This window comes from Trachemys scripta, chromosome 8 (genome assembly GCF_013100865.1).
Source record: "Trachemys scripta elegans isolate TJP31775 chromosome 8, CAS_Tse_1.0, whole genome shotgun sequence".
Lineage (NCBI taxonomy): Eukaryota > Metazoa > Chordata > Testudines > Emydidae > Trachemys > Trachemys scripta.
This window is the reverse complement of record NC_048305.1, coordinates 91,044,611-91,063,074: the sequence shown is the minus strand read 5'-3', so window position 1 is coordinate 91,063,074 and position 18,464 is coordinate 91,044,611. Positions and strand designations below refer to the sequence as shown.

At 42.2% G+C, this 18,464-nt stretch overlaps 1 protein-coding gene across 2 annotated transcripts in view; it reads left to right on the top strand.

Annotated features, from left to right (window-relative positions):
• Positions 1-18,464, top strand: part of CACHD1 (cache domain containing 1) — a 206,994-nt gene that overhangs the window by 152,961 nt on the left and 35,569 nt on the right. For both annotated transcript variants that reach the window (XM_034778871.1, XM_034778870.1), the window contains exons 10-13: positions 2,403-2,552; positions 3,133-3,256; positions 12,085-12,202; positions 14,364-14,532. In XM_034778871.1, coding sequence (XP_034634762.1) covers positions 2,403-2,552; positions 3,133-3,256; positions 12,085-12,202; positions 14,364-14,532 — 561 coding nt within the window. The remainder of the gene's footprint in view (positions 1-2,402; positions 2,553-3,132; positions 3,257-12,084; positions 12,203-14,363; positions 14,533-18,464) is intronic.

Sequence of the window (18,464 nt, the reverse complement as noted above, 5' to 3'; positions counted from 1 at the left end):
TGACCTGTTGCTTAAACCCTGTATAAACCCTAATGTTCACATGTTTTATTTTACTTGGTTGCAATAGAGAAATCAGATGGAACTATGCAGAAGATGAGGGGATGATGTCACGTGTAAATGTTTGCCTAGGATCGCAAGAAACATGCAACCAGTCCTGCACAGAGCCGTCATAAAAAGTGCATAGGGATGCAAAGGCCCCGATGTTCCACATGTGGCCCCTTTCACATGCTTATGGGAGGAGTTGGGACTTGGAGGGTCTTTAATATAGGCTCTTGCACTGGCATGAATGTCATTGTGAGACAGAGTACTAGTCTATAAAGCGATGCTTCTCTGCCTCTGCTCATGTTTCTGTAAAGTGAGGAGGAAAAAACCCTACTTTACAGGGGAGTTGGGAATGGCATTAGTGTTTTCCCAGTGCTTTGAAGATTTAAGGTGCTATGTAATTACCAGGGGCGGCAAGCTGCAGGGTGGGGCCTGCCGGTTGCTGTGAGGGCAGCAGTCAGGCTGCTGTCGGCGGCGTTTCTGCGGGAGGTTCGCCGGTCCCGCGGTTTTGGCGGCAGTTCGGCAGCGGGTATGCTGGCGCGGGACCGGCAGATCACCCGCAGAACTGCCACTGAATCCGCGGGACCGGGGCGGACCTCCTGCAGAAACGCCGCCAAAGGCGGCCTGACTGCCATGCTTGGGGCGGCAAAAAACATAGAGCCGCCCCTGGTAATTACTAACTATTAGAGTTAATAAGCTTAACAACTCCTGGATTTCTCTGGACATTGCTTTCCATTTTCTTGTGTGTGATGTTATGGAGGAGGGGTTAAGGAGTATGGCTCAGCAGGGTTTCCAGACCTCTAAGGCAGGTTGTCCTTATTTGCCATCTGATCTTGAGAGTCTGAAGTCCTCCCTGTGTTCTGAGATTGCTCCTGGACATGCTTCTCTCATGCAGAATGATAGCCTAGTTTTCTCTTTTCTTATCACTCTGCGTGATGCATTGCCACTCATCTCTCACACATCCACATCCAAGCATAGTGGAGAAGTTGTACAAGATAAGGATTATAAATGGTACAATTGAATAGATTTGGCTTACATAATTAGGAGTGTGCATGGTTTTTTTTTAATTTTTTTAAAAAACCTCATTTATGGAGATGAATTTGATATCTGTTTTATATTAAAGGGGTGAGTGAGTTTCCATATGGCCATGACCCAGAAAGTAAGACAGAAATGGACTGCTACATTTTTACCTCAGGCATTTCTAAAAATCATTGTAATGCTTTTGATTATAATACTCAGTAAAATGGCTGTGTTGGGATTTAGTTAAGAAGAAGAGGCTGACATACTGCATATATAATCAGATGAGCAAAATTCATCCCAATTCATATTTTACGAGTAAGATTTTTTTATTCTTGTTAACATTTTTATAGCTGCATGGGGAGGAAGTAAAAATACAGACCTTAAGAAAAATACAAAAAGAAAAAAAAAGAGAATCTAGGTCCTTTTTATATTAATTCACATTCTTGTCCCAAGGCATCTGACTGTGTGCCGATGAAGAAACAAAATGTAAAATGCACTGTGTGTTTTAATAACTTATGTTATATTCAATGTACCACTTTAACTCACCACTAGAAAGGTAAAAAGTGGCTAATATGGGGATGGAAGAAGGGGAATACAACTGTTGTAGCGTAATTCACTTACTTCCTAAACCTCCACTTCTCAGCCTTCCATCCTGTCACCAAGCCCTGACTCCCACATTTCTACTGTTAAACGCTAGCAGCAGTTCTATATTCTGACTCCAGAAGTGCTGTCAGTAAGAGATATCAAAGCAGGTAGAGCTTCTGTTGTCTTTAAAGCTGTTATTTAATCATGGGCTTCAAGCATTACCATTGTTTGACATCTATCACTGAAAGCATTTCTTGAATCAGATGATCATAGTACTACTACTGGTACTTCACTGGGTCACCATATCACGTTGTCCTAGGGAAACAATTGCAACAAATGGGTTAAAATTGCCTTAACTTTTACAGAGGGTTGAATTATACATATTCAATTTGAACTGAATATTGAATTATACATACAAATTCTCAGAACTGTGACTTACGAAGGGAAGCCTACATATGGACTTGATCAAACACCCATTGAAACCTGTGGGAGTCTTTTGACTTCATTGGGCGTTTAATCGGGGCCTACTTGCTAAGTCTTTAATTTTAGCTTTTGAAAATACTCCTACATGTTACGGCAGCAACTTTTTGAAAATTGAATATGCTGGACAAAAGGATGTTTTTGTCACCTGGTTACACAAGTTAACATCCCCTCTTTTCTATTTAGCACAGAACTGGTGAAGAACATACTTTACGTTAATTAACTGGCAAGTTCATTATTGCTAATGCTTTCTGTGCTCTTCCTTTTATCTCAAGGTCTGATAATGACTGTAAGTAAACCTTGTTACTTTGGAAACATGCTGCTTGGGATTGTGGGAGTGGATGTTAACCTGGCATATATCTTGGAGGATGTGACCTATTATCAAGATTCTTTGGCTTCCTACACATTTCTCATAGACAATAAAGGTGATTTTGTGGTTCAGATACATAAATACATTATCTTCCTGTTTGGTGAAATTAGACTGTAGAAAACCAACTCCTTATTCTGCTCCTTATTTGTAAGTAGAATGGTAAAGTGAACAGTGCCGTTTCTCAACAGATTGTGTCTCAGTTGTTTAAGTAGTTCTGTCTAACAGTAATTGTTGGACAGATAGGGTATATAAGCAGATTTATGGTTTGCGTTTATTATACAGGGGTTTTATTGATATAAAAATGTTGCTATGAAATAGATTGTTTTCACAGTTGTAGGCCAGAAAGCCAAAACTATGGCTTTTGCAAGTAAATTTGTTTATATTGTAAATTTTTTCACTTTTTATGCTATGGTCATTTTAGTCATTTTTTGTTTGAGTTAATTTATCAAGTTCTTAAAATTCTGTTGTCACTAAACTGCTTTATGATGTGATGGTATGGTTACTGTTAGGGTAGTTTCTTAAGTAAATTGGAGGACTTTCATACATGTAGTCAGTGTACTTGTTTTTATGTTCTTTCTCTGCTTATTACATACTGAACCAACACTTGTACTGAACACATTTTTTGTTCTTTTTAGGGTATACTCTTATGCATCCATCCCTTACAAGGCCTTATTTGCTGTCTGAACCACCACTTCACACTGACATCATACATTACGAGAACATTCCAAAATTTGAATTGGTTCGGCAGAACATCCTTAGGTAAGGAAGAACTGAGACTCAAGTCATAGCTTGCTAAGATCAATGATTCACAGGGCTCAGAAGTGTTTGTACAAAACCCTTTAATAGGAGCTACTTTATAGAATTATAATTACTGTGTTTAATATTTCTATTGCAGTAGTACCCAGAGATCCCTGCTAGGATCGAGGTCCCATTCTCTTGCCAGTGCAGGAGAGTGTTTTCTACCACATTATCCATTCTATCCTTAAATGTGCCAAGCGATAGTTTCCACAGCTTCCTTTGGGGGAGACTTCTAATCTAATAGTAGAGCTGATTGTTGGGAAGTTTTCCTTGATATTCAGTCTGGATTTTTCCTTCCTATATTTTAGACAGTAATTCCTAGTTAATATCCTAAATAACTACTCTCACTACATGGGGTTCAAATAAGTAATCAAACTACTGTATGCATATCTGCTGCTTAAAATGTTTCCTCAATCCTTCCAGCCCCTATCCTCCTCCTTAGTAATTTTTGCAGTTCTTTTCTGAACATTCTCCAGCTTTTAGATCTTTTTCACTGTTTCAGGTGTGGTTAGGCAGGCCATTTGTCCGGTTTTAAGCCGGATGGTCCTCTTTTTCTATGATTCCCTGTGTGGTATTGAGACAAAATCATGTCTGATCACAGATGGGAGATACTATTTTGAAGACTGCTCTACTCTGATGCCACCAGTTTGACATCATATGCACTGTACCCGTGATGTCACACTGGTGGGGCTCGGAGCAGCACAATCTTCAAAATGGCATCCATGCAGTCACTCCAGTGGGATCATGGTGGCGCATTCTTCAAAATGGTGTCTTCCTGCAGCGTGACTTCACACACAGAATGCAGGCAAGGTCACAGTGGCAGGGGTGGGGGTCACACTGGCAGGCATGGGCCCATACCATTACTGGAAGTGCTGGGAATGGTTGCACCATATCCAGAAAGACCCTGATCCTAATCCACTGAAGTCCTTGGGAGTTTTTCTGTAAACTTCGAAGGGCTTTTGAGTGAAGCTAGGTTTACACTTAAGCTGCTAAAGTGGCACAGCTGCGCCACTGTAGGACTTCAGTGTAGACACTCGCTACAGCAACGGGAGGGGTTCTTCCATCAACCTAGTAATGTCTACACCAGGGGTTAAGTCTGCTTAACTGTGCTGCTCATGGGTGGGGATCTTTTACAACCCTGAGCGACGTAGCTGGGTCAACCTAACTCATTAGCATATACCTGGCGTTAGACATATGGGAAGAAACTCCTCCCTACCAGGGCCAGCGTTAGGCACTGCGGAGCCCAATTCGGAAGAGCCGAAGACAGCAGCGGGACTTCGGCGGCAGCTCAATTGGCTGCCGGTGCCTTTCATGGCACGTCGGCGGATGGTCTTTCTTCCGCAGCAGCGATTGAGCTGCCACTGAAGTCCCGCCGCTGTCTTGGGCGGCAGCTCGATTGGCTGCCGGTGCCTTCGGCGGCACGTCAGTAGAGGGCCCTTAGGGATGTTGCACGGCCCTCTTTGGAGCGCGGGGCCCGATTCGGGCGAATCGGGTGAATCGCCCTAAAGCCGGCCCTGCTGTATCATGTGATGCCTCTATGTACGCAACTTCACAGAGAACAGAGGCACACCCTCTGTCCCAATAGGGGTTGATGTGACAATACATGATTGAGAGAGAGAGAGAATCTGGCATTGGCCTGTTTCGCTGGCTGTTGCCACATTGCTAAACCATGTGTGATTTGCTGTCCATTTGGGCCCCTTCACTGTTACTACTTCACAGTGTTCCGCCTCCCACTGAATATTTGCATTTTGGGTTATTTTTTTCTTGTGGAATCTCAATTTTTCTATTTTTATTTCTAAATTTACAATCCAAAAATGCCCCAATTAAAAATAATGGTAGTACTTAGCGCTTAAGTAGAGCCTTTCATCTTCAAAGGACTTCATAAATTTCAATCTTCACAACTCTTCTCTAAAGTCTATAAGTATCCTGATCCTCCACTTGCAGATGGGGAAATGAAAGAAGAGGTGTTAAATGATTTGCCCAAAGCCACAGAGGAAATCTGTGTCCAAATCAGGATTAGAACATGGGAGCTTCTGACTTGCAATTCTGTGCACGTACAACTAGCTGAGCTCTCTTTATAAAACACATCATTTAGATATTAGAAATACTTGCTTTGTCTTGGAGAAAAAAAATTGTATGAAGGACTACACAGGAGTTCCATGTAATAACAATGACTTTCTAGAAAGGGTAGTTGCACTATAAATGTACTCTAAGTGTAGAACATCAAGGGTAATACAATACGTCCTTCCCCGAATTTAGGGCTAGTTTGTGGGTTTGTCACCAGCTCTGAGTAAAGGACAGCACATAGTTTTCCAGTCCCAGGAGCGAATTACGGTCTGTACTGTGACTTGGAGAGTCACAATCTGTTGCCTTATTCCTGCCTTGCTCCAAGGGAAAAGTAATCTGTGCCAGCCCAAAATTCATTGCAGATTACTTGCACTGGCATGCTAGCTCAGCTGCGCAGGCCAACACATTGGGAGCCATGGAGCAAAGACTCAGTCTGGGCCCATTCACCTAGGTTGGAAGGGGGTAGTATCAACTCCATAGAGGCTGCCCCCTCTCCCTGATGCTATGATATACGTAGCCAGGTGTGGCAATAAGAGGGGGCCCTTGTGACCCCATTCTTCCCTGTGTCGGCACGTAGCACATGTCATGATTATGCTCCTAGTAGTGTTCTCCTCATGCATAGTCAGGATGCTGTGTTCATATGCAAAAACTGAGTTGTGTCACTCTGTTAAAATTCTCTGTATCTGAGATGGTTTGATCTTGTCTAGAATTATTTTTTTAATCTGGTTTGCTACTGGAATATAAATCTGCTCAGTGGGCTAAGTTTAGTGTCTTTAATTAAATTGCCTGTTTTTTGTTTTTGTTTTTGTTTTTTTTTAATCTACATTGCTATTCAATAGACAGGGTTGGCATTCTCTGCTTACAAGAAGCTCAGGAGTAAGGTAGTATTAAAACTGAATCAACTCCTATCTGTGAAGTCAAGTCAGCTTTGAGATCAGTGATGATGACATGGGAAAATTGATACTACAGCAGTTTGGCAAGTGCCTGGTGGGGTGGCAGAGAGAGTTTCAAAGACTGTTATTATACCCACTGGCCTTAAAATTACAAAAACTAATCTGGGATGCTAGTCTTCCAGAAGTGACATATTTTACAGCCTGTATTATAGAGTGGCTACTATGTTGTAGGGTAGGATCAAGGCTAACAAAGGAGCCTGAGAGAGTTAAGCACCTACATTCAATGGGATTTGGGCAAATATCCTTTAGGCTTCTTTGAAAATCCCAGCCAAAAATTTAGTACTATTTTCATTAATGAAAACTCCTATATAAAGCTGAGGGCCACAGTTTTAATGAAATAAATGCCTAAAGTTAGTGCGCTAATCCATACTCAAGTACCTAAATAAATGGACAGATTTTCACAAGTGCTGTGCTCCTATTGCTATTCATTGTTATGAAGACTTATGAAAGGATTGCTCTCTGTAAATACATCAGGGAGTGAGAGGAGTTAAACTAAGGGACAATTGTTGGGACAAGAACAAATAGATATGAACTGGCCATCAACAAGTTTAGGCTTGAGGTGAAGGTTTCTAACCATCAGAGACGTGAAGTTCTGGAGCAGTCTTCCCAAGGGGGATGTGGCCCAAAACCCTAACTTGTTTCAAGACTGAGTTTGATAAGTTTATGAAGGGAATGGTATGATGAGGTTGCCTACAATGATGTATGGCCAACCATGACTGGTATTAGCGAATATCTTCAATGGCAGAGATGGGACACTAGATGGAGTGGGCTCTGAGGTTACTATAGAGGATTCTTTCGCAGGTGTCCAGCTGGTGGGTCTGACCCACATGCTCAGGCAGGGGGTCAGACCAGATGATCATAATGGTCCCTTCTGACCTTAAAGTCTATGAGTCTATGGGTCTAACTGATCACTATATTTGGAGTGAAAAAGGAATTTTCCCAAAGTCAGATTGCTGGAGACCCTTGAGGTTTTTCGCCTTCCTCTTCAATGTAGGGCTTGGGTCACTTGCTGGTTTGAACTAGAGTAAATGGTATAGCCTCTGTATCTTGAAGTATTTAAATCAAGATTTGAGGACTTAAAAACATAAACAGCCATACTGGGTCAAACCAATAGTTCATCTACTCCGTTATCCTGTCTTCCAATGGTGGCCAATGCCAGATGCTTCAAAGGGAATGAACAGAACAGGGCAGTCATCAAGTGATCCATCCCCTCTCGTCCAGCCCCAGCATCTGGCAGTCGGACGCTTAGGGACACCCAAAGGGTGGAGTTACATCCCTGACCATCTTGGCTAATAGCCATTGATGGATCTATCCTTCATGAATTTATCTAATTCTTTTTTGAATCGAGTTATAGTTTTGGCCTTCACAACTTCCCTGGCAACAAGTTCCACAGATTTGACTGTGCGTTGTGTGAAATAGTACTTTATTTTGTTTGTTTTAAATCTGCTGCCTATTTATTTTCTTGGGTAACCCCTAGTTCTTTTGCTATGTGAAGGGGTAAATAACACTTCCTTATTCACTTTCTCTACACTATTCATGATTTTAAGGACCTCTATCATATCCCTCCTCAGTCATCTCTTTTCCAAGCTGAAAAGACCCAGACTTTTTAATCTCTCCTCATAAGGAAGCTGTTCGATATCCTTAATAATTTTTGTTGCCTTTCTCTGTACCTTTTCCATTTCTAATCTATCTTTTTTGAGATGGGGCAACCAGAACTGCATACAGTACTCAAGGTGTGGGCGTACAATGGATTTATATAATGGCATTATAATGTTTACCGTCTTATTAGCTACCCATTTCCTAATGGTTCCTAACATTGTTAGGTTTTTTGACTGCCGCTGCACATTGAGCCGATGATTTCAGAGGCCTATCCACAATGCCTTCTTGAGTGATAACAGCTAATTTAGACCCCCTCATTTAGTCTATATAGTTGAGATTATACTTTCCAATGTTTCTTACTTTGCATTTATCAACATTGAATTTCATCTGCCATTGTGTTGCCCAGTCTCAGCTTTGTGAGATCTTTGTAACTCTTCGCAGTCTGGTTTAGACAGAACTATCCTGAGTAATTTGGATCATCTGCAAGCTTTGCCACCCTACAGTTTATCCCTTCTTCCAAATTATTTATGAAGATGGTGATCAGCACTGGTCGTCTCAGCAGAGATCTCTGGAAGACAACGCTATTTACCTCTCTCCATTCTGAAAAGTGATCATTTATTCCTACCCTTTATTTCTTGGGGTTTTTTTAAGCAGTTACTGATCCATAAGAGGACATTCCCTCTTATCCCATGACAACTTAGTTTGCTTTAGAGCCTTTGGTGAGGGACCTTGTCAAAGGCTTTCTGAAAGTCCAAGTACATTGTATCTACTGGATCACCCTTGTCGGCATGTTTGCTGACCTCCTCAAAGAATTCTAATGGATTGGTGAGGCATGATTTTCCTTTATAAAAGCTGTGTTGAGTTTTCCCCAACAAATCATGTTCATCTGTGTGTCTGATAATTCTGTTCTTAACTATAGTTTCAACCAATTTGCCTGGTACTGAAATGAGGCTTATCGTCCTGTAATTGCCAGGATCACCTCTGGAGCCTTTTTTAAACATTGGTGTCACATTAGCTATCCTCCAGTCATTTGGTACAGAAGCTGATTTAAGCGATAGGTTGCATACCAAAGTTGTTAGTTCTGCAATTTCACATTTGAGTTCCTTCAGAACTCTTGGGTGAATACCATCTGGTCCTGGGACTTATTGCTGTTTAATTGATCAATTTGTTCCAAAACCTCCTCTATTGACCCCCCAACCTGGGACACTTCCTCAGATTTGTCACCTAAAAAGAATCTCAGGTATGGGAATCTCCCTCAAATCCTCTGCAGTGAAGACTGATGAAAAGAATTCATTTAGCTTCTCCGCAATGGCCTTGTCTTCCTTGAATGCTCCTTTAGCACCTTGATCATCCAGTGGCCCCACTTATTGTTTGGACGGCTTCCTGTTTCTGATATACTTAAAAATTGTTTGCTGTTAGTTTTCGAGATTTCAGTAACTCAGCCAATGGTTACGGGCCTATTACAGGAGTAGGTGGGTGAGATTCTGTGGCCTACAATGTGAAGGAGGTCAGACTAGATTATCATGATGGGCCCTTTTGGCCTGAAAGTCTATGAGGAGGGGAGCTACCTGCAGAAGAAGGAATACACAAGATAAGGTGGTGAGGTTGCTTGATGTTGCATGGGATGTGTCATCTCGGAATTGATCATTTGTTTTATTGTTTAAATAAAACATTTGGAAACAAGGCATAGGTGAGTTTGATATGGTTGTTGGACAGGGCTGAGGATGTGTGTGAATGATAAAGGGGTGGAAAAGGGTTTCTATAAGTGCTTGGCTGGCTGAGTTCTTGGTGAAATGATTAATGTTGCTGGTATTTGATTATATTTATTATATTGTTAATGATGCCTTAGGGTGCCTAGAGCCTTGGATAAGTGACACTCTTTTATTTTAAATCTAAATAAATAAATCAATATAATACATATAACAAAAACCCATCAAAATGAGTCAAAGGATGAAATGGTTGGAAAGAATTATCAAGAAAAGACTTCATGAAGAGCTAGATTACCAAGTAAGCAACAACCAGTTTGGGTTGGGAATATTGCAGGAGAAGTACAGAGAGAAATGCAAGAAACTGAATTTAGTGTTTGTGGACTTAGAGAAGGCTTATAACAGAGTTCCTAGCGAACTGATATGGTGGTGCCTGTTGTCGCACAGCCTTCCAGAGGCATATGTTCAGACTATTATGGACATGTATGAGGGTAATACAACAACAAGAAGCAGCTGCAATGAGCCATTCACTATGAGAATAGGTCTACATCAAGGATCAATCTTAAGCCCATTCCTAAATATGATTGTAATGAACACCTTGATGCAGGAGATTAGGAGAGAAGTTCCATTGAACATGCTTTTCGCAGGTGACATTTTTGTGTTGGGAAGATAAACGTGAACTGGAAAGGTATCTAGAAAGACAGAAGGCTACATTAGAAGAAAATTGTTTTTAAATCCAACCAAGAGAAGACTGAATACATATGAGGCTTCATTGAAAAGGGACGACAAGAAACCAATAAAAATAGTATTGAGTTACAATAAGAATGTTAGTGCTAGAAGTCGCATGAAAAGCACTAGGCGCAAATGGAGGGAATTGACAACAATTCTGTGTGATAAGAATGTGCCAATTAAACTCAAGAGCAAAATGTATAAGATCATGATTAGCCCAGCCATGACGTATGGGTTGGAATGCTGGCCAATGTGGAAGAGAGAAGTACAACTACTTCATGCTGCTGAAATGAGAGTGGGTAAGACGAGAACTGAACAGGTTACACAAAGAAATGGTATGAGCCAAGATGCAGGTAATCCCCCATCATGGAAAAGCTAAGGGTACATCGACTGAGATGGCAGGGACATACAAGATGACGAGACGTGGAATATGTTGGTCAGAGAGTACACAATCTAGTAGTTACAGGACAAAGACTATAAGACCCAGACAAAGGTGGTTCAAGACGCTGAAGGAGGACATGAAGAAGGTTGGTGTCAGTTTGGAAGACACGCTTAACAGGAATGTTTGGAGATGAAGAACAAGAGCTGCCAACCCCGACTACACCTCTACCCCGATATAACGCTGTCCTCGGGAGCCAAAAAATCTTGTCGCATTATAGGTGAAACCACGTTATAGCGAACTTGCTTTGATCCGCCAGAGTGCGCAGCCCCACCCCTCCCGGAGCGCTGCTTTACCGTGTTCTATCCGAATTCATGTTATATCGGGCCACGTTATATCGGGGTAGAGGTGTAATGTGACACGGTGAAGGCAAAGAACTTCACTCCAACAACAGTCTCAGAAGGGTGCTTGTACATATTGTATTTATGTTCCCTGCACTCCAGCTCTACTTCTTAGCTCCATTCTTAAAGGCAAGCATGGTATTAAAATATAGAAAACTCTTGAATTCAAGAGTAACTGACAATCTCCTATCCTGCTAACAAAAATGGAATAGGCAGAGATACAGCATGATGTGCATGAACAGTTCTGCAAATTGTAATTTAGATCTAATTTTAAATCTGTCGACCCTTTGTTCCTTTGAAATAGAGAGCTAATTAGTGCCCTTCCAATATCAACATTATCTCAAGACAGAACAAACTATAATTGTGTTCTCTATGAACAGTGCTTAATTTGTAATGAAAGAGGTGATGGAGCTCAAGCAATTAGGTGCTGGGGCTCAGGCAATTTTTTTTTACTTTTCATAACTGACACAGGAAGCTCAGAGGTGCCCGGGCTATGAACGGCCAAGCCCAGAGGTGCCCGGGCTATGAACGGCCAAGCCCAGAGGTGCCCGGGCTATGAACGGCCAAGCCCAGAGGTGCCCGGGCTATGAACGGCCAAGCCCAGAGGTGCCCGGGCTCAACCCTGGCAAGCCCGAGCATGAATTAAACACTGTCTCTATGAATTATTGAGTAGAAATTTAGGAACCAAGTTACCCCTGCTTCACCATTTGTACTGAAAAAGGCAACTCTTACTCAAACCTTACTACATTATACATGAGTGTAAATTAGCGTTAAAATAGATAAATGCATGAACAGCAAACCAAAGCATTCTGTTCTTTCTTAATTAAATGCAGATTTTGTCCAGCCTTTTCATGACTAATCATGCTTTTTGTATAAAAATACAGCACATGGTTTTGTTTGATTCACAACTATTTCCGTGTTGAATAAAAGTTGGATATTATTTATTGTCCCGTAGCCTCCCTCTGGGCAGTCAGATTATTACAGTCCCAGTGAACTCCTCACTGTCTTGGCATGTAAACAAACTGAGAGAAATTGGAAAAGAAGCCTACAACGTCAGCTATGCCTGGAAAATGGTAAGAGATCTTACTTTTGAATGGTAGCATATAGTTTTAATGTATGTTAATATATTGAAGCTTGAGTAGTTTGAATTTTAATTATACAGAAACAGTATGAATGTGTCTCTTATTATGGTAAATAACCTCACATTCCATGAAACTGTAGCTTCAAATTTATTATAATTTAATCCTCAAAGACACATGCATACAGGCCTGTGTATAGTGTGTGTGCTATTAATGTACACGTTCGTTATATGTTATATAATAGATATGTACACGCACAATTATAGTACATATTTTCCCAAAGGAAGACAGTCTATACTGAACTATGTCACACTATAAAGTCTTAGAGCAAAGCTCAAGCACTTGAACATATTTCACACACAGACTCGAGATAAAACTACAGACTTACACTATATTGTTTGCATGTAGTTTATTATTATTAAAATGCTGATACTAACAAAAAAGAGAAAAAAACTTTTAATTTTATTAGACACTTTCAAACTAATCATTGGCTGAAATTTTTTTTTGGGTGGCTGTAGATGGGTGTCATTTTAAATGCTGAATTGTCCCTTCCTACTGTATACTGCTTAATGCAGTTTAGATAGAAACGCCAATATGAATAAACCTTAACAACATTGTTCACGATCAAGACATTAAAATTTCCTTTTAAGCATTAGTTGTAGTTATGCAGTACTGGAAACCTTTATATCTGTATAGGGCATGAGTCTACCATGTAATATGCAAGGCTGAGTCAGGTACTCTCATATTCATAGGTATTTTATTTTCAATGCTCTGTCTAGTTTTCCCCAGTACATATTCTGCATTCAAGTCAGATGCAATACCTTGCAGAAATCTCTCAACACCAATTAAAACAACAAAATATCCCCAAATACTACCCTCAGTGGAGCAAAAAACTCCTGTGCATAATCGAGATGAATTCATAATTGCTAGAGTCTTACAGAATAAAATCAATTAAAATGGAATGGAAATTATATGGAAGCTTTTAATTCTGCTGTAATCATTAGACAGATCATATTTAATGGGAGGATTTGGCAGGCCAGCATCATTACCATCATTACCCAATTGCAAGGGGGGAAAAAGATTCTAGCAGCCCATTCACTTTTCAGTTTATTTTGTGAACAAATCTGGGTACTTATCTTGACCAAGGGAATAAAATGAAATCTACAACTAGATATAATGCAGGCAAATTTTGCTAATACCAAGAATAATTGGCTAATTGCTTTGTGTCAACAAACCTAGCCGGTACTGGTGGATCTTTTCCCTACATTCATTTGAATATAATCTAAGAGATTATGCTGAGCGGCATCATGTACCAGAAGTTCATGTAGGTGTGTTCCTGGAGCTAGTGTTGCCCTGTTGAAAGGCTGCATTAAATATCAGACAGCCTTACAGTCTGGTCATTCTGCTGCCAAGTTTTTCTAACCTGAGGCACTTAAGTGTTCAAACCAGCAAAGCAAGCAATCCATCCAACACTGGATTGGAGGAATAATGATGATGTCCTTGTCTTATTGTTCATTTGCATTTTTCAAAATGGGAAACAGGCTACAAAGAGGTACATTGTATTCTGTTTCCATTTGTGAACTGCAGTTCTCTTGCCCGTAATGAAGTTTCATGAAGTATCCACACAAAAGCATCAGAGTTTACATATTATGTTTAAAAAAAAAAAAGTGAAAACAAAAATGTGTGTGCTAAGCATCAACTTTGAAGAAGTCTTTTTTTTTTTTTTTTTTTAGTATAACTCAATGGCTTTAATACACTTGGGATAATTGATCAAAGCACATACCTTAGTTATGTGGACTGTACTGCTGCCATTGGAAACCTTAAAGTCTAAGGCCTCAATCCTGCATTTAGAACGGTTTGGGCATGACCTGGCACCCATGCAGCATCTCCCCACAAAGTTCTCTCTGCAGAATCAGGGCCTTACTCCTGGAATATGGGGAAATTCAGCAATTTCTAGAGGTGATGAATTTCACAGAGAGAGAAGGGAATATGCTGCTTTGGCGTATGGGTAAAGGTGATGACACCTTCCAGTGTACAAGAAACTCAGGAATTAAAAAAGCGGTGGTGGGCGGGGGATAGGGGGAAGGAAATTGAAAATCAATTAGATAAAACCTCCAACTTTTTTTCAGTCTAATTGTTAGTCCTTGTTTTTCAGGCCCAAGACACATCCTTCATTCTTTGTGTTGTGGTAATACAGCCAGAAATACCTGTTAAACAGCTCAAGAATCTGAACACCATCCCTAGCAGCAAGCTACTGTATCATCGACTGGATCTATTGGGCCAGCCCAATGCCTGTCTGCACTTCAAGCAGCTGGCGACCTTAGGTACAACAGTCCCTCACCTCATCTTTATCTCATGCACATTTTTGTAGAGCCGATTGGAAAATAGAAAACATCTTTAATTCCAATCCTTGTGAAAATATTTCTTCTTTTAAAAAAAATATTTTTTAAAAACCTTTCAAGGGAAGTTTTCTATCCTGCTTCACTTTTTTCATTGCTTCACTTTTTCTGATTATAGCTAAACTGTGCAACCCTTACATTCATGGCACTTAGTCACCTGAGTATTCCTACTGCAATTCATGGACTGCTCAGATGAGTAAGTGCTTACTAAAATAAATGAGACTTGCACAGTCTAATTCTTAGAAAATAGGGTATATAGGGGCTGTTGACTTTGGATTTATGCAAATTTTTCACAGACATAAATATTTAATATCATCCATCTGTGTGAAGAAATCAGAAGATATAGCTCATGAGGAAGTCAGGATTTTAATGTTCTTTGAAATCTTTTAATGTGAGATTTTCCAGACCTCTGAAACCTACATAAAAATTTCAAGTTCAATAATACATCTTTCAAAAAAGGATATTTTGTCTTTCTATGTATCAAACTTTGTAATCAACTCCATTCATTTCAGTATTTGCATTGATGTCATGGACAGAGGGATATGGCCTCAGAATTATATGATAATACAAGTTTTAATATCTAGAAAGGAGAGAACTTTTTATAATCCTTTTAAGAAAGATGAATCTAGAGGTTGTATACAAGTTTGAAAGGTTTGCAATCTTACAAGTTTGAAGATTAACATTCTGATTTCTCCCTGGAGTTTAAACTAAATTACTCATAAACAGAGTAATCATGAAAAAGGATATAGGCATCATTGTTCGACAACTCAGCAATGACATTTGCTCATTGTATGGTGGTGCTCCAAACAACTAATAAGATGTTGGGCTGTATTACAGAGGAACTAGATGATGATATGGAAACTATTGTGTCATTATATAAAACACTATGTTCTTGTCTTGAATATAATGCCCAGTTTTGATAAAAGGGAACCGCATAATGGTCTCACCCATAATGGTCTCACCTTAGAAAAGATTTGACATTAATGGAAAAAGTCCAGGGACGCGCGCCAATAATGTTGAGAGACTCAGTATGAGAAAAAATATAATTGATTCAGACAGTTTAGGCTGGAAAGCTGATGAGGAAATACAATAGAAGTTTATTAAGTGATGACTGGGGTAGATAAGGCTGCTATATGTGCAGTGGCATGCTTTGGGAGTGGTGTGGAAAAATGGAGAACCTTCCCACTGTGTAAGTATTGTCTCTCTAAGGCCTTGTCTACACTACGAGAGTAGTTCGATTTTACTTAAATCGAATATTTGGAATCGATATTGCAAAGTCGAACGTGTGTCCACACTAAGGACAGTAATTCGACTTTGTGAGTCCACACTAACGGGGAAACGTCGACATTGGAAGCGGTGCACTGAGGGCAGCTATCCCACAGTTCCCGGAGTCCCCGCCGCCCATTGGAATTCTGGGTGGAGCCGCAAATGCCTTCTGGGTAAAAAAAAAAGGGGCCAGGGTGCTTTTGGGTAACTGTCGTCATCCGTCCATCACTCCCGCCCTCCCTCCCTCCCTGAAAGCGCCGGCGGGAAATCATTTCGCGCACTTTTCAAGTCATTGACAGCGCGGACGCCACAGCACTGTGAGCATGGAGCCCACTGCAACCATCGCTGCAGTTGTGGCCGCTCTCAACGCCTCGCAGCTTATCATACAGGTTGCCCTGAGGCAGATGCAGAAAAGTCAGGCGAGGAGGCTACGTCAACGCGGTGATGACCTGAAGTCTGAGAGTAGCACAGACCTCTCAGAAAGCAGGGGACCCAGCGCCGAGGACATCACGGTGGCAATGGGTCATGTTGATGCTGTGAAACGGCGATTCTGGGCCCGGGAAACAAGCACTGAGTGGTGGGACCGCATAGTGCTGCAGGTCTGGGATGAATCACAGTGGCTGCGAAACTTCCGCATGCGGAAGGGAACTTTCCTTGAACTTTGTGAGTTGCTGTCCCCTGCCCTGAAGCGCAATGACACCCGGATGCGACCAGCCCTGACTGTCCAGAAGCGAGTGGCCATAGCCCTCTGGAAGCTTGCAACGCCTGACAGCTACCGGTCAGTCGCGAGCCAGTTTGGGGTGGGCAAATCTACCGTGGGGGTTGTTGTGATGCAAGTAGCCAAGGCAATCGTTGATGTACTGCTGCCAAAGGTAGTGACCCTGGGAAACTTGGAGGCGATCATAGATGGCTTCGCAGCGATGGGATTCCCAAACTGCGGTGGGGCCATAGATGGAACTCACATCCCTATCCTGGCACCGGACCACCAGGCCAGCCAGTACATTAACAGAAAGGGCTACTTTTCCATGGTGCTGCAAGCACTGGTGGACCACAGGGGACGTTTTACCAACATCAATGTCGGATGGCCGGGCAAGGTTCATGACGCTCGTGTTTTCAGGAACTCTGGTCTGTTTAGACGGCTGCAGCAAGGTATTTACTTCCCGGACCACAAAATAACTGTTGGGGATGTGGAGATGCCTATAGTCATCCTCGGGGACCCAGCCTACCCGCTAATGCCCTGGCTCATGAAGCCCTATACAGGTGCCCTGGACACTGAAAAAGAACTCTTCAACTACCGGCTGAGCAAGTGCAGAATGGTGGTGGAGTGTGCTTTTGGACGTCTCAAGGGGAGATGGAGAAGCTTGCTGACTCGCTGTGATCTCAGCGAAACCAATATCCCCATTGTTATAGCAGCTTGCTGTGTGCTCCACAATCTCTGTGAGAGCAAGGGGGAGACCTTTATGGCGGGGTGGGAGGTTGAGGAAATTAGCCTGGCTGCTGATTACTCACAGCCAGACAGCCGGGCGATTAGAAGAGACCAGCGGGAAGCGCTGTGCATCCGGGAGGCTTTGAAAGCAAAGTTCCTGAGTGAGCAGGGTAACCTGTGACTTTCTAATTTTGTGTACAGAGAAGCCTTCACCCCACTTCCAACACACGTTTCAAAATAAAAATAGTTCTACTTTGTTAAAGCACACCGTTTTCTTTAATACTGTTTTCGCGGGAATTTTTTAAAACTGGGACGCAGACTGTGGTGCGGAGCGGGTGTAGTGTAGTCGCGCGAATGCAGCTTCTAAACTCAAGGACTGACAGGCTCCGCTGCGGTGGGATGGTTCTTTCAACGGAGCCTGTCACCCCTCCTGATACGGACTGTGTGTATGGGGGGTCTATGTGAGTTTGTGGCAGGGGTGGGACGGTTACAGATCCCCTGCTGTGTGGCTCTGTGATCCTGCCTAAGGACCGCCGCTTAAGATCTCTAACTGCCCTCCCCTGACACAAAGTCACAGAGCAACCCACCCCCCACCACATAACATGAAAAGAACCTCCCAGACTAACCAGGGTAAGTAGTCACTGCATCACTGCACTATGTATGTGCCCTGCTGCTGTGCCTGCCCCCTACTATGTACCCTGCCAAAGGTGACTGTCCTGTCCAATTACCAACCCCCTTTCCCCCCCCTCCTCCAAAAGAACATGATGGAAACAGTAGTTAACAGAAACATATTTTTTATTATCAACTACACATGGGACTGGGAAGTGAAACTTGGACGGGGGCTTGTGTCAGGCGGGAAGGAAAGAACTTGTCAAACTTTGGGGAATGAGAGCCTTCTGCTGCTCGAGCTCTCTGCAGGGGTGGAGTGAGAGTTAGCAGGGACTCTGCCGCCTCTCCTTCTGTGCACTTTGGGTGAGGGGAGTATGGGACTTGGTGGCGGGGGAGGGCGGTTAGAGATGGACTGCAGCGGGGCTCTGTCCTCCTGCCTCCGTTCCTGCAGAACATCCACAAGGCGCCGGAGCGTGTCCGTTTGCTCCCTCAGTAGTCCAAGCAGGGTTTGAGTCGCCTGCTGGTCTTCCTGACGCCACCTCTCCTCCCGATCCAT